Raw genomic sequence first — 15867 nt, 5'->3', positions numbered from 1 at the left:
GACTGTTTGAAAAGTATTCCAATTGACTACCTCATGAAGCTGGTTGAGAGAATGCCAAGAGTGATCAAAACTGTCAAGGCAAAGGGTGGCTACTTTGGGTGGAATACTTTTTTGCTTAGTACATGACTCCATATGTGTTATTTCATAGTGTTGATGTCGTCACTATTATTCTACAATTTAGAAAATAGTAAAATAAAGAAAAACCCTTGAATGAGTATGTGTGTCCAAACTTTTGACTGGTATTGTATGTGTCAAGAAAGCCGGATACATTGTCGTTCCTGCGGTCTGCGTATGATGCGATGCGCAATGATGAAATAATGACTTCGATTTAAAAAAAATAAAACATTCATTAAATGCCTCCCCCTGTTTTAATTCATAACCTAACGTTTGTCAGAAAGAATCAGAAGCCCTGTTTTATTATAATAAAAAAAAGCTTTCACAGTCTATGAATATTTCAAGAAGTTGGGTGGTGACTTGTGAGACAAATTTGCCGACGGCATTCCTATTGGTTTAGTGGGAGCGTGATGACACTGAGGACTTCGGCATAATATTTTATAAAGCTTCTCTGTCCGTGGTGAGCCATTGCGAAAAAGACGACAGTTAACTCCTAATAGGTGAACTCAAGCGTTGGAAACCGAGAGCAACCTCGAGATTACTACTGTACATCATGAGTGAGGTAGGATCATTTTATATTTTGAATGGACATCTTTAGAATGAAGTATTTACACACGAGCACAGCTCTTGTGTGAATAGCCTAGTTCTGAATAAATTGAAATACATAAGATAGGTATCTTTCAATATTCCTCATGCTCCATAACCGACAGATTGCTACAGTACTACCAAATGATGTGGTTTATTTACCTTGAATCCACTGATGCTGCGAACAGACATGATCCACGTTTGCAGAATTCTATGCTGCACCATAACGTCTGTACTATCCTCAACTCACCTGCGGTTTACAAAGGTTTATATGGGTTTACGAGTAGACTAAAAAACTTTAGCCTACCCTTCATTCATGGGCACTGAGTTGCAATATGACCACGAAACTCTTGTTTATGACTTTACAATAGATATGTCAGAAGCCTAATTGTTTTTCGATTAAATGTGACATACGCGGGAACTGTGCCAATTGGAACAGGTTTTAAGTAATTGTTGCATGGACAGGTGAATTCCGGGTGCCTAGAGTATAGTAATTAATTTCCAGTCTTAGGCTAATGAGTGTATTGAGAATATCACAGTTCAAAATGTCTTATGAAGAGGAACTTTTATTAAGATACAATGTCAATGATTCCGCACCATGAATTGCAATGGCCAATATAATATAGCACCATGTAAACATGTCTTAACCATTTCCTTGAGGAACAAATAACTTGATGACTGCCATTAATGTTTCTTATCATTCATTCGAGAACGAATTATCTTTTCCTCTCAATTCATATAAGCTACTGTACCACTGGCAGTCTATATGTTAGGTGATGAATGAGATGGTTACTGGTTACTGGCTACTCAATATACAGCACGGTCATAGGCAACACGAGCACTTCCAACTTCACAGGGGTTTACAGCTTGGAATGGAAAACTGCTGTTAGGTTTTCCCACAGCTAACTGGCCTCTGATCCTTAGTCACAGATGTTCTGGCTTGATTCATTTCAAAGTGGTTGGAGGGGGATATTAATAGCCATTTTTGCGGCCAGCGCAAGAACATTTTATCAGGCAGAGTTTCAAAAGTTCGTTATTGAATATTCACACATTGGTGGAGGTCACCAATCCCTTTTGCAGCTATGGTGTTAATAGCTTGCCTATATGTGACAATGTCATAAACTTTAGTGTTAATAGAGTTTCATAATGCCATAAACTTTGGCACTGTGCACATTACAGTGTTAAAGGTCCAATGCAGCTGTTTTTATCTCAATATTAAATTATTTCTGGGTAACAATTAAGTACCTTACTGTGATTGTTTTCAATAAAAAATGTTTTAACTAGGCAAATCAGTTAAGAACAAATTCTTATTTTCAATGACAGCCGGTTACTAGTTCAACGCTCTAACCACTAGGCTATCTGCCTCCCCTTAAAATTGTCTATACTGTTGAGCGATTAGTGCTTTCTGACGTCGTTTCGGTTGAATTATGCAAAAATAATTACGGTTTTTGATTTCGGTATAACATTAGATTTTTTTACATCAAAGCAATGAAATATAGCTTTTTTTATGTAGCATTCAATTGCCAAAACTTTGAAAATATTCCATTGTTTCTGTTAGGTCTACATTGGGTAGACATCAATAGAAAAATAGGAAATTACTATAAAATAATACAATATTTCAGTTGTGTATATTACTTTATTTGATTACTTTATTATCAAAAAATTCCTTAAAGTCATCTCATCTCTGTTCAGGCAGTAGCAGTCTGTCAGCCAAACCTAATGTTATCTATGTGCTGCCCATACTGCACTGTCTTTAGTCATCCTATTTAGCTAGCCTGCCTAATTAGCCTATGCTGCAGCGTTGTCAAATGTAATTTTTTTAACTAATTCTTCAAAGTAGAGAAGGCATACTTTCACGAACTGTCTCTGTCCCTCTCGTTGTTGTTGTGTACATTACTCTCTCATGCGGTCTGTGTGTTTCTAACCTAATACAGCAGGCATAAAAGTGTATCCGTCCAGAGATCTGTATATAATGATGGATGCTCATGTCTCCGCCCTAAAAATGGGAGTCGTTGTCCCAAAGACAGGAAGGCAGGCGACAGATTTAGGTCCAAAATAAGCCTACAGAAACGCATTGGGCTTATTTTGGACAGATTTGGGCGAGAATGAAAGCTCTCGCTTTGTCTCTTTCTCTCTAATCCATCTCCGCCCGAGACTGAAAAACTGGTTAATTAGTTAATTACCACGTTTCTGAGCTGAACTAGGTTGAATATTTGCTTAATGAAAACTCCCTTCAGTCCAGCGTCCCACATAGTTCTTGACTTGATTTCTGTCGTGAATGATTTGATTTCTCTCTAGAGCTCACAAAAAAAGCTGAACTTAATGGAATTGAAGTAATTGAACAGATGTCGGTCAATTAGTTGTTTAATAACCCACAAAAAATGAAATGTCGGTTAATCGCTCATCAGAAATGGTCAAAAATAACCCAAAATTGCTTCTTAGCAAGAGCAATTTCTCAATAAACAATTTTGCTAGGACTGTCTGGGAGTGGTCTGAATGGGCAGGGGAAAACAGAATACTAGCAGAGAGGCTTGGAACTCTCTTTCTTATTGGTCTGTTAACTAATTTACTGCCTGGTGATGTCAAAACTCCATCCCACCAAAACAGGCTGAAAACAACCCTTACATTAAAAGGGCATTATCATAATTTTTACAATTTCACAGTATTATTCCAACCTCATAGTGTGTAAATATATATAAAACACAGATAAATCACGTTTTTCACTGCACTGGGCCTTTAAGTAATTTGACTGACAGCATGCAATACACATATTTGCTGACCTAATGTTGAATAACCGTGTTGTAATGGTGTTTTCCATGCTTTGTCCACCCATATACTCTTTACATACTGTAATAAGCTATAGCTATATCCCATCCAAGTATCTGACATTTTGTTAGTTTGAATTGGGACACAAGTATTATGAATTGTCTGTCAGCTTATTGTCTGTAAAGTCAGATGTTCAGCTCTCAGTTCTGCTGAGAAGTCAGTCACAATTGTGGAAAAATAAAGAGTGAAAGATTAAAGAAGGCTTTTCTGCCACCCAGAGAATTAACAGGCTTTGTGCTCTTACTGTGACATTCTGTCTTCAGAACATGAATGACAAGTTAGCATTTGAGTTTACTCACACATTTAGGCTGGTAGCACACAGACTCTGGGGTAGACTGAAGCGAGGATGACACTGTCACTTTACGGACATTTTGTGCTGAAAATACCATCTGAGTTGTGGAAGAAACCCGCTGGGCGTGTGTGCCCGTGCATGTGCGCGCCTGTGCCCAACCGTGTATGTGTGTCCGCCCGTGTGTGTGTGTGTGTGTGTGTGTGTGTGTGTGTGTGTGTGTGTGTGTGTGTGTGTGTGTGTGTGTGTGTGTGTGTGTGTGTGTGTGTGTGTGTGTGTGTGTGTGTGTGTTGAGGTTGCCTGAGAGCACTGTGATCCCTGAAAATCTGCATCAGCAGCAGACTGTTAACCTCTCCAGACACTGTGGATACTCTCTTAAGACTAGAGGTTGACCGATTATGATTTTTCAATACTGATACCGATTATTGGAGGACCAAAAAAAGCCGATACCGATTAATCTGCCAATTTTTTATATATATATTTGTAATAATGACATTTACAACAATACTGAATGAACACTTATTTTAACTTAATATAATACATCAATAAAATCAATTTAGTCTCAAATAAATCATGAAACATGTTCAATTTGGTTTAAATAATGCAAAAACAAAGTGTTGGAGAAGAAAGTAAAAGTGCCTTATGTGCCATGTAAAAAAGCTAACGTTTAAGTTCCTTGCTCAGAACATGAGAACATATGAAAGCTGGTGGTTCCTTTTAACATGAGTCTTCAATATTCCCAGATAAGAAGTTTTAGGTTGTAATTATTATTGGACTATTTCTCTCTATACCATTTGTATTTCATATACCTTAGACTATTGGATGTTCTAATAGGTACTTTAGTATTGCCAGCCTAATCTCGGGAGTTGATAGGCTTCAAGTCATAAACAGCGCAATGCTTGAAGCACAGCGAAGAACTGCTGGCATATGCACGAAAGTGCTGTTTGAATGAATGCTTACGAGCCTGCTGCTGCCTACCACCGCTCAGTCAGACTGCTCTATCAAATCATAGACTTAATTATAATATAATAACACACAGAAATACGAGCCTTAGGTCATTAATATGGTCAAATCCGGAAACTATCATTTCGAAAACAAAACGTTTATTCTTTCAGTGAAATACGGAACTGTTACGTATTTTATCTAACGAGTGGCATCCCTAAGTCTAAATATTGCTGTTACATTGTACAACCTTCAATGTTATGTCATAATTACGTAAAATTCTGGCAAATACATTTGTTAGGAAGTAATGGTCTTCACACAGTTCGCAATGAGCCAGGCGGCCCAAACTGCTGCATATACCCTGACTCTGCTTGCACAGAACGCAAAAGTGACAATTTCCCTAGTTAAAAGAAATTCATGTTAGCAGGCAATATTAACTAAATATGCAGGTTTAAAAATATATACTTGTGTATTGATTTTAAGAAAGGGATTGATGTTTATTGTTAGGTACACATTGGTGCAACTACAGTGCTTTTTTCGCGAATGCGCTTGTTAAATCATCACCCGTTTGGCGAAGTAGGCTGTGATTCAATGATAAATGAACAGGCACCGCATCGATTATATGCAACGCAGGACAAGCTAGATAAACTAGTAATATCATCAACCATGTATAGTGAACTAGTGATTATGTTAAGATTGATAGTTTCTTATAAGATACATTTAATGCTAGCTAGCACCTTACCTTGGCTCCTTGCTGCACTCGCATAACAGGTAGCCAGCCTGCCATGCAGTCTCCTCATGGAGTGCAATGTAATTGGCCATAATCGGTGTCCAAACATGCCGATTACCGATTGTTATGAAAACTTGAAATCGGCCCTAATTAATGGGTCATTCCGATTAATCGGTCGACCTCCACTTAAGACACAGGCTAAGGGAGGCTTCCAGTCTAACAATGCCCTGGGACAGGAAGCTGCTCCAAGTTAACACGAGAACAAGCAGAGGTTATTCAAGTGCATATTTATTTACAGTCTAGTGCTCTTCATTTCTAATTTCTTATTGTTAGTTTGGTTTCAAAATTTTGATTTGGAAAGGAAATGAAAGGAATTTGCCTCATTGTGCTTAGGCTATAGTTGTTTATTTAGCTTTGTTCATCACAATGAAAATTAAATGTTTATAGTACACAACAGGAATTATAATGGGTGTTGAATTATTGGAAGCTTGCCAGCCCTGAACTACGGGAAATGAAACGTCCCTTGTAAGATATGCGAGGCAACCTGAGCCTCCCATCTCCCGCTGATTCAGAGAAGTGTAATTGCGGTGAGGATACGTCCAGTGCGGTTGGTGTACAGAATTCAAAGAGGTTTTTCTGCTTAGTTGATGTGTTTTGTCAGGCTCATGCAGAGCAGAGTTGTTCTGAATCAAAGTCAGCTGCCTCTCCCCCCACCAAGTTTGGCATGAAGCCAGTAATTGAAGCACAGCAGCAGCACGTTCTGGATGGAATAGCCTAGCACTGGTCAGTAATGCAGCACTTTGCTCTCTCCCCCTCCTCTCATCCCCTCCCATCGTCCACACGTACTTCCTCTCAGCATATTGTAAAAGTGCACAACTCTGGGCTATTGTTTTGACAGCGTGTGAAAGGCTGTCAACAAAATATATTTCATAGCCAGGCTTTTAGTCTAGTGAATCTACTTTTCAGTTATCAGGGATTAAACATTCAGCTGAATAACCTGAATGTCAAGAGCTTTCGACTTGTCAAAATAATGAAATTATGAAAAGACAAGCTGGTCTGAAAACTATCATTCTCTGGGGCGATGGAGGACTATTATTGGGAAATGCTGATGTAGCTACTTTCCCAATACTCCCAGTCTTTCCATTACCTAGAGCAGGGCTCTCCAACCCTGTTCCTGGAGAGCTACCCTCCTGTAGGTTTTCAGTCCAACCCGAGTTGTAACTAGAATCAGGTGCGCTAGATTAGGGTTGGAGCAAAAACCTACAGGACAGTAGCTCTCCAGAAACAGGGTTGGAGTCCTGACCTAGAGTGGAGTCTATGTGTACTGTAAATTACTGACACACAAAAAAACCTTTATGGCTGAGTCGGTTGATGTGCAACACACAGCTCCACTCAAACAATTGGCCAATCAATCATACCTGTACATCCTATACGACCTGTTGCTTGGCCTCATAAAGCATGTTCCTATCTTTTGTGGCCCCCGTTTTATGAGGAAGATAGATACCATCGTCTCCTCGTTTGTGTGTAATGACAAAGCTCTTTTAGAAAAAATCCAACATTACTTCAGGGAGGATAAACTCCTTACTAGACTCATTTTCCGTCCATTTTGAATCGCATTAAGACATCAATGCACATTTGCCTGTAATCCAATATCATTGCAACATACATGTACAGTAGCACCATGAATCGTAACATCTTACTGTCAAATCATCAGTGTCAGTGGTCATGGGTGTTATCCTCCTGCATACAGGGTTCCAACTCATTTCCTATTCGGAACAGAACAATCAAATGAACTGCAGGATATTCTTGGATCTTATTCATCTTACCTCAGCACCTCCCCTCCACATCTTAGTATATGCTTATTAAGATCAAAGAGGTCTTGTATCACAGTGCTGTAACCTAATGCAGCAACACAGACGTGTTCGATGCTGAAGTCAGTGTACAGTATGTGCAGGAACTTGGTGTGTTCTTATTAGAGGTCGACCGATTATGATTTTTCAACGCCGGTACCGATTATTGGAGGACCAAAAAAGCCGATACCGATTAATCTGCCGATTTTATTTATTTGTAATAATGACAATTACAACAATACTGAATGAACACTTATTTTAACTTAATATAATACATAAATAAAATCAATTTAGCCTCAAATAAATAATGAAACATGTTCAATTTGGTTTAAATAATGCAAAAATAAAGGGTTGGAGAAGAAAGTAAAAGTGCCTTATGTGCCATGTAAGAAAGCTAACGTTTAAGTGCCTTGCTCAGAACATGGGAACATATGAAAGCTGGTGGTTCCTTTTAACATGAGTCTTCAATATTCCCAGGTAAGAAGTTTTAGGTTGTAGTTATTATTGGACTATTTCTCTCTATACAATTTGTATTTCATATACCTTTGACTATTGGATGTTCTTATAGGCACTTTAGTATTGCCAGTGTAACAGTATAGCTTCTGTCCCTCTCCTCGCTCCTACCTGGGCTCGAACCAGGAACACATCGACAACAGCCACCCTCGAAGCAGCGTTACCCATGTAGAGCAAGGGGAACAACTACTCCAAGTCTCAGAGCGAGTGACGTTTGAAACGCTATTAGCGCGCACCCGCTAACTAGCTAGCCATTTCACATCGGTTACACCAGCCTAATCTTGGGAGTTGACAGGCTTGAAGTCATAAACAGCGCAATGCATTGCGAAGAGCTGCTGGCAAAACGCACGAAAGTGCTGTTTGAATGAATGCTTTCGAGCCTGCTGGTGCCTACCACCGCTCAATCAGATTGCTCTATCAAATCATAGACTTAATTATAATATAATAAACACACAGAAATACGAGCCTTAGGTCATTAATATGGTCGAATCCGGAAACTATCATCTCGAAAACAAAACGTTTTTTCTTTCAGTGAAATACGGAACCGGTCCGTATTTTATCTAACGGGTGGCATCCCTAAGTCTAAATATTCCTGTTACATTGCACAATCTTCAATGGTATGTCATAATTATGTAAAATTCTGGCAAATTTGTTTGCAACGAGCCAGGCAATGAACGCAAGAGCAGTGACCCATATTTATGTTAGCAGGCAATATTAACTAAATATGCAGGTTTAAAAATATATACTTGTGTATTGATTTTAAAGAAAGGCATTGATGTTTATGGTTAGGTACATTGGTGCAACGACAGTGCTTTTTTCGCAAATACGCTTGTTAAATCATCACCCGTTTGTCGAAGTAGGCTGTGATTCGATGAGAAATTAACAGGCACCGCATCGATTATATGCAACGCAGGACACGTTAGATAAACTAGTAATATCATCAACCATGTGTAGTTAACTAGTGATTATGTTAAGATTGATAGTTTTTTATAAGATAAGTTTAATGCTAGCTAGCAACTTACCTTGGCTTCTTGCTGCCCTCGCGTAACAGGTAGTCAGCCGCCATGCAGGCTCCTCGTGGAGTGCAATGTAAGGCAGGTGGTTAGAGCGTTGGACTAGTAACCAGAAGGTTGCAAAAACGAATCCCCCCTGAACAAGGCAGTTAACCCCCGTTCCTAGGCCGTCATTGAAAATAAGAATGTGTTTTTAATCTGACTTGCCTAGTTAAATAAAGGTGTAAAAAAATAATAAAAAATTGGCAAATCGGTGGCCAAAAATTCCGATTACCGATTGTTATGAAAACTTGAAATCGGCCTTAATTAATCGGCCATTCCGATTAATCGATCGACCTCTAGTTCTTATGTGAGGGTTTTTCTCACCTCAAATTTTTACGACCTGCAACACTTTTGAACAAGTCTGCCCAGCTGTAGAATGGATAGGGAAGCTAATTACGTGACAGTAAATTAGCATAAGCTCAGCCCAGATCTATCCTGCCAGGTCATTACCACATGTTCCAGCTCCATGGAGTATTAGAGTTCTTAATATCTAAAGAAAGCTGCCAATTATTTTGAGGACTGCAGTGAGAGACCATATGCCGTGTTCCACCAATTTGCATTTGCCTCTCCTTATTTCCTATTTCAGAGTAAATCCAAGATTCCTTGATGTTCATTCATCGAAAAAGCTGTTTAAATCCACTTTAAGGGACAATAGGAATTTGACACTCCTTCAATAACCCCAAAACATTTAAACTTGGATGACAGAGGTGTCGTGCGATATTCACTACCCCTAAATCTACAGACAATGTGACCAGGCTAGGATTGAATTTAAGAGACCTTAGCTGGAAGACCTGGCGGGTTTACTAGAATTGCTTGGCTTTGCTTGAAAAACAAGTGAATCACTTATATAGGTCCATCTATAAAAGCATCCTCCCTTTCTGCAGATACTATCAGTTTGCATGATGGCAGACATGCCAAATAGGATCTTTCAGCGAGGAGAAATAGTATTTCACTCAGTTCATGAACCCATCTAGATACCCACCTCCCTATCTATTCATGACCAAAATCACATTACGGTTCATACAGTGCCTTCAGAGAGTATTCATACCCCTTGACTTATTCCACGTTGTGTTGTGTTTTTTCTCACCCATCTACACACAATACCCCATAATGACAAAGTGAAACATGTTTTTTTAAATTTGTGCTAATTTATTGGAAATGAAATACAGAAATATTCACACCCCTGAGTCAATACTTTGTAGAAGTACCTTTGGTTGCGATTACTGATGTGTCTTTCTGGGTATGTCTCTAAGAGCTTTCCACAGCTGGATTGTGCAATATTTTCTCATGATTATTCTCAAAATTCTTCAAGCTCTCAAATAGGTTTTTGATCATTGCTAGACAACCATTTTCAGGTCTTGCCATAGATTTTCAAGTAGATTTAAGTCAAACTGTAACTCGGCCACTCATGAATATTCACTGTCTTCTTTGTAAGCAACTCCAGTGTAGATTTGGCCTTGTGTTTTAGGTTATTGATCTGCTGAAAGGTGAATTAATCTCCCAGTGTCTGGTGGAAAGCAGACTGAACCAGGTTTTCCTCTAGGATTTTGCCTGTGGTTAGCTCCATTCCGTTTCTTTTTTATCCTGAAAAACTCACCAGTCTTTAACGATTACAAGCATACCCATAACATGATGCAGCCACCACTATACTTGCAAATATGGAGAGTGGTACTCAGTAATGTGTTGTATTGGATTTGCCCCAAACATAACACTTTGTATAACTGTTTTAAAGTCACCATTGGCCTCGGGGTGAAATCCCTGAGGGGTTTCTTTCATCTCCGGCAACTGAGTTAGGAAGGACGTCTTTATCTTTGTAGTGACTGGGTGTATTGATACACCATCCAATGTGTAATTAATAACTTCACCATGCTAAAAGGGATAGCATTGCGAGGCATTGGAAAACCTCCCTGGTTTTTGTGGTTGAATCTGTGTTTGAAATTCACTGCTTCAACTAATGGACCTTACAGATAATTGTATGTGTGGGGTACAGAGATAAAAAAAATCATGTTAACTATTATTGAACATAGAGGCCATGCAGCTTATTGTGTGACTTGTTAAGCACATTTTTACTCCTGAACTTATTTAGGCTTGCCATAACAAAGGGGTTGAGTACTTATTGACTCAAGACTTAATATGTTATTATTTGTAAAAATGTAAAAAAAAAACACAGTTCCACTTTGACATTATGGGGTATTGTGAGTAGGCCAGTGGCAACAAATCTAAATGTAATCAATATTAAATTCAGGCTAGAACACAACAAAATGTGGAAAAAGTCAAGAGGTGTGAATAGTTTCTGTATGGATAGAATCACAGAGGACCCGTAAAGTTTTAATCTGATTATGACAGCCCCCCAATAATTGCCATCCTCCTGATTTCAGACTGTGCGTTTCTATCTTCCTCTTCCCTCTAATTCTGTACTGGCATCTTCACACATCATTGCACTCCCATTCCCCAGATTGGATTGCTTTATGCTACTCAAGAGGCCTTGCAGAGCAACCGGGCAGGCTAGCAGCAATCAGATTGGACACATCCTGCCATGAGCTACTGTAGATCAACTGTTTTATTGTCTTTCAGTTTGCAATTTGTTACTTTCCTGCTACAGTTTGATGTATCGTTTTTAATAACTGGGTTGGGGGGAGGGGTCTCTACTGAATGGGTCTGTTTGGCTCAGTTAGGGTAGAGACGTTCAGCTGTGATCAGTAAAGCTATTCTTTTGTGTGGAAAAGGGAATTTGAGAATAATAATTTGCATTCATCTACCTATATTACCATGAGCTGAGATAGGATAGAGTACAGGGAAATCAGATTTGGCACAGAGATATCAGATTTGAAGGCACTTTTTCAGATTTTCTCTGAACACTTTTCATCCTAGTTCAAGGGTTTGCACTGTAATCGATTCAAGTAGGAGACTGCTGGTAGTCGAAGGCTTTACCAAGAGTTCAGAAAGCAGTTATTTAATCTTCAAAGCACAGGCTGTATCTTAGGGTACAAATCTGCATATATGGACCAGGCCAGAGTTAAAGGATAAGCAGCACATCCCAATCTCTCCAGATTGATTGCCTTCAAGAGACTGGAGGGCGGCCGCTTCTCTCTACTCTACAATATTAAGCTGCTTTAGGGGATACTTTTGTTGCAGGCCTGGATTAGGGGACTTTTGTGGATTGTATAGAATAGATGCTCTGCTGTTGTATTGTGTGGCCTCCCACATTGCCAGACTGATACTCGGGACAGTGTGTACAACAGGCAGGCAGAGAAAGCTGAGAGATCTTCCTTCTCTAATGACACACGGGTTAAATAGGCTTAGCCTGTCCAAATGGCAACGTCCCGCTGCCGGGATAAAGTGCAACATCTCAAGAATACATTTTTACCCTGACCATGATTTTATGGGGAAGCTAAGCAGAACCCCCCCCGGATTATTACTGTTGAAATGTTGGGTGATGTAACTGACACAGATGGTTAGAATCCAGGAAACATTTAGCCTTATTCTAAACCTAGTGGAAAACAATATTTGTGTCATTTTTCGCTAATATCTGGGGGTTTTTCCAACACATGGAAAGTAAATAGTTCATATACTATCTAGACCAGGTATTCCCAAACTGGGGTACGTGTATCCCCAGGGGTATGCAACTCAATGCCGTCTGGGGTACGCCAAATAAAAATGTGATTCACCTAAAAAATAAACACTTCAGTGAAAATGGTTAACTTTCTTAAAGCAAGGCCCCTGAACTCTCGTGTATTTTCTGCATTATGCATTGATATCAGGGATGCAAACTAGTCACCTTTCAGCGAAATTCGCAGTTTTGAATCCAAAATAGGTGACCTAGGTGATTCATGTAGATCCGATGTGAAAAGTTTGGGCGGGAGGGGGGGCTTTGGATGACTACTGGCTGTAAGCGAACGAGTGATGCGCGTTTGGAGCAATACTGGCTGTATCCAAGGTTCAGCCAATCATTCACATAACAATAGAATGTAGCACGCGACTGAAGAGAGAAGAGACAACCAATGTGCCAGTTACAGCATCAGCGAGCGCTGAGAGAGCGGAGGGTGGAATGGCAGTTTACCAGCTACAGCAGCACGTCTACTGAACAATAACTTAGAGGTAGGTGAGAAGCCTGACTACGGAGACAGGGGTGAGAAGGTGATGAAGCGTACTTCATGAGCTGTAACTGAAAAACAACTGGAATTTGGAAAGTTTGAGGTGAGGGTAGAAAGTGTGGTGGAACAAGTATTGTTAGCATTTTTAAGTATATTGCTACAGTAGCTGGATAGAATTCTCCGTTAGCTATCCAGAGAAATGTTGAGCAACATTAGCCAACTTAACTGATCAAATAATTTATGGTGTGAAAATTATCTGGCTAATAAGGTCAGACAGCTAACATTAGCTAGCTAACGTTACAACATCAGATAAGCTAACGTTAATAACCTAACTATTTCACTATAGTATTAACTGGTATATGACTCCTTGCCGTTGTTGTGCCGAAAATCTACCCCCTGGCAGAATTCCCCCCCCCCCCCACCCCCTTCGCTTGAACGCACACACACTCAATTCTTCATTGCTGCGACATGCTTGCTAGTTGAGATTTCTGCTCTTCACTTGTCAGTAAGCTACCAAAATGATTATGAAGTGTGCCAGGCCTTGCAGTCCCAAAATAGAAGGGAGGGGGGGAGAATTTCGGCAGGCAAGAAAATCCCCACCCCCTTCTAATTTCCTTAATTTTGTAACTATTTGATTTGATTGGATTTGAACTAGGAGTCAAATACTTTCTGTGGCACACATCAGAGTCAAAAACTTTCTATAGATTTAACTTCACATCAGGATAGGCAACCAAAATGAATAATGAATGTATGTGTGTTATATTAAACATAGAGGAGGGAGTACAATGTAGGCAAGCAATAAACATTTCAGAACAACTACTAGTTGAATAAGACATGGGAGAGATGAATTTTGGCAAAGAGATTTATTTATAGACTAATACACTTGAAACAAAATGACAAACCGAAAACTGCAGACATTACTAGTGCCTCCTCCGCAATCAAACCGCCATAACAAATCAAATGAAACGCAGCCTAACGTGATCATTGACAGCTGCCTTTGCTTACTGGACCCTGGCAATCTGAGTGAAATGTTAACAAGTTAGCGAACTGACTAGAGTACTATCTGTCAACTAATGTTTTCCTTCTACAGTATGTGGTTCATTTTCAGAATGAGAGAATTAGGTGAAAATGAGGCGTTGCTTGTTAAACAAGTGGATTCAGGGATCAAGTGTAGCTGGAGCTGGGCCTGGCTTAAGCTGGATGCCACTATAGAGGTGAAAGGAACACCACACACTTTCCCTCTTTCTCACTTTTTCAAAACAGTGGATTAAAGGGGGTATGTCAGGTGTACTCTCTGCCTGAAAGAGATCAATTATGCCAACAAAGTGTATCATTCTCTGCTGGCATGTTGTAGAATCGATGTCCAAAGGCAGAAAGTGTACACTGTAACAATGTGCAGTGTAGCACAAATATATTGTTTTTGTTGTGTTGAACTTGACAGTAACACGAGTGAGGGGGGATTATAACATTCTTTACTCGGTGAACAATATTTATGCACACATGTAGCCTTGTGCACTTGATCGACATCTACTATAGTGGCCACTATAATAGAGCAAAAATAGAATGCCTATTTATTTTATTCTATTTCTACTTTAAGATATATTTAGATGTGTGTGTGTGGTCACAAGTGTTCTATTATAAAGGCTGTCATGGCTATCTCCAATATTAGTGTACTGTTTTTTCTCAAGTCTTGAGTGTCATTTGCAGTAAAGTCTAGGCAACAAATAACATTGGTTTGCTTTCTATACATTTTTTTAGCTGTGAGTTAGGTTCACATTAACCAGTTTTTATTTTACACACAGAGACTGATCATGTAGATCATATTCTTTGTTGTTTAATTAGTTAAAACCTGCATTGCCCACTAGCAGGGATTTTTTGCATGTTTTAGTGCAAAAAAAAGAGTCACCCTTTTGGGCCCTCAGCAGTTTGCAAACCTGTGATATGGGCAGCGACCATGTAACGCTTTATTAACAACATACAGAAGTGTGCTGGTTATCAAGGGGCAAAATATATACTTTTTTTTTTTAAATTGAGAGACGAGCTTAAATTTTTCTGACCATAATTTTCACTTGTCTGACCGCTTGCATGATGACAAGTTTCTCACACAACTGGCCTATCTGGGTGATGTTTTGTCTCGCCTGAATGATCTGAATCTAGGATTACAGGGACTCTCTGCAACTATATTCAATGTGCGGGACAAAATTGAGGCTATGATTAAGAAGTTGGAGCTCTTCTCTGTCTGCATTAACAAGCACAACACACAGGTCTTTCCATCATTGTATGATTTTTTTTTTTTGTACGAATGAACTCAAGCTTACGGACAATGTCAAATGTGATATAGCGAAGCACCTGCGTGAGTTGGGTACGCAATTACTCGGGTACTTTCCCGAAACGGATGACACAAACAACTGGATTCGTTATCCCTTTCATGACCTTCCTCCAGTCCACTTACCGATATCTGAACAAGAGAGCCTCATCGAAATTGCATCAAGCGGTTCTGTGAAAATTGAATTTAATCAGAAGCCACTGCTAGATTTCTGGATAGGCTGTGCTCAGAGTAACTTGCGTTGGCAAATGGTGCTGTTAAAACACTGATGCCCTTTGCAACCACGTACCTATGTGAGAGTGGATTCTCGGCCCTCACTAGCATGAAAACTAAATACAGGCCCAGACTGTGTGTGGAAAATGATTTAAGACTGAGACACTCTCTGAGACAACCCAACATTGCCGAGATATGTGCATCCTTTCAAGCACACCCTTCTCATTAACCTGTGGTGAGTTTTCAATGAACAAATAAGGTTTTATATGTAAGATGGTTAAATAAAGAGCAAAATTATTGATTATTATTATTTGTGCCCTGGTCCTATAA

At 39.5% G+C, this 15867-nt stretch overlaps 1 protein-coding gene across 1 annotated transcript in view; it reads left to right on the top strand.

Annotated features, from left to right (window-relative positions):
• Window positions 1-575: 575 nt before the first annotated feature.
• Window positions 576-15867, top strand: part of pcp4b (Purkinje cell protein 4b) — a 48519-nt gene continuing 33227 nt past the window's right edge. The window contains 1 exon segment of the mRNA NM_001146574.1: window positions 576-676. Coding sequence (NP_001140046.1) covers window positions 668-676 — 9 coding nt within the window. The 5' untranslated portion in view covers window positions 576-667.

Source organism: Salmo salar, chromosome ssa09, assembly GCF_905237065.1.
Source record: "Salmo salar chromosome ssa09, Ssal_v3.1, whole genome shotgun sequence".
NCBI lineage: Eukaryota > Metazoa > Chordata > Actinopteri > Salmoniformes > Salmonidae > Salmo > Salmo salar.
The sequence above is the reverse complement of the archived record's forward strand: the minus strand, read 5'-3'. Positions and strand labels throughout refer to the sequence as shown.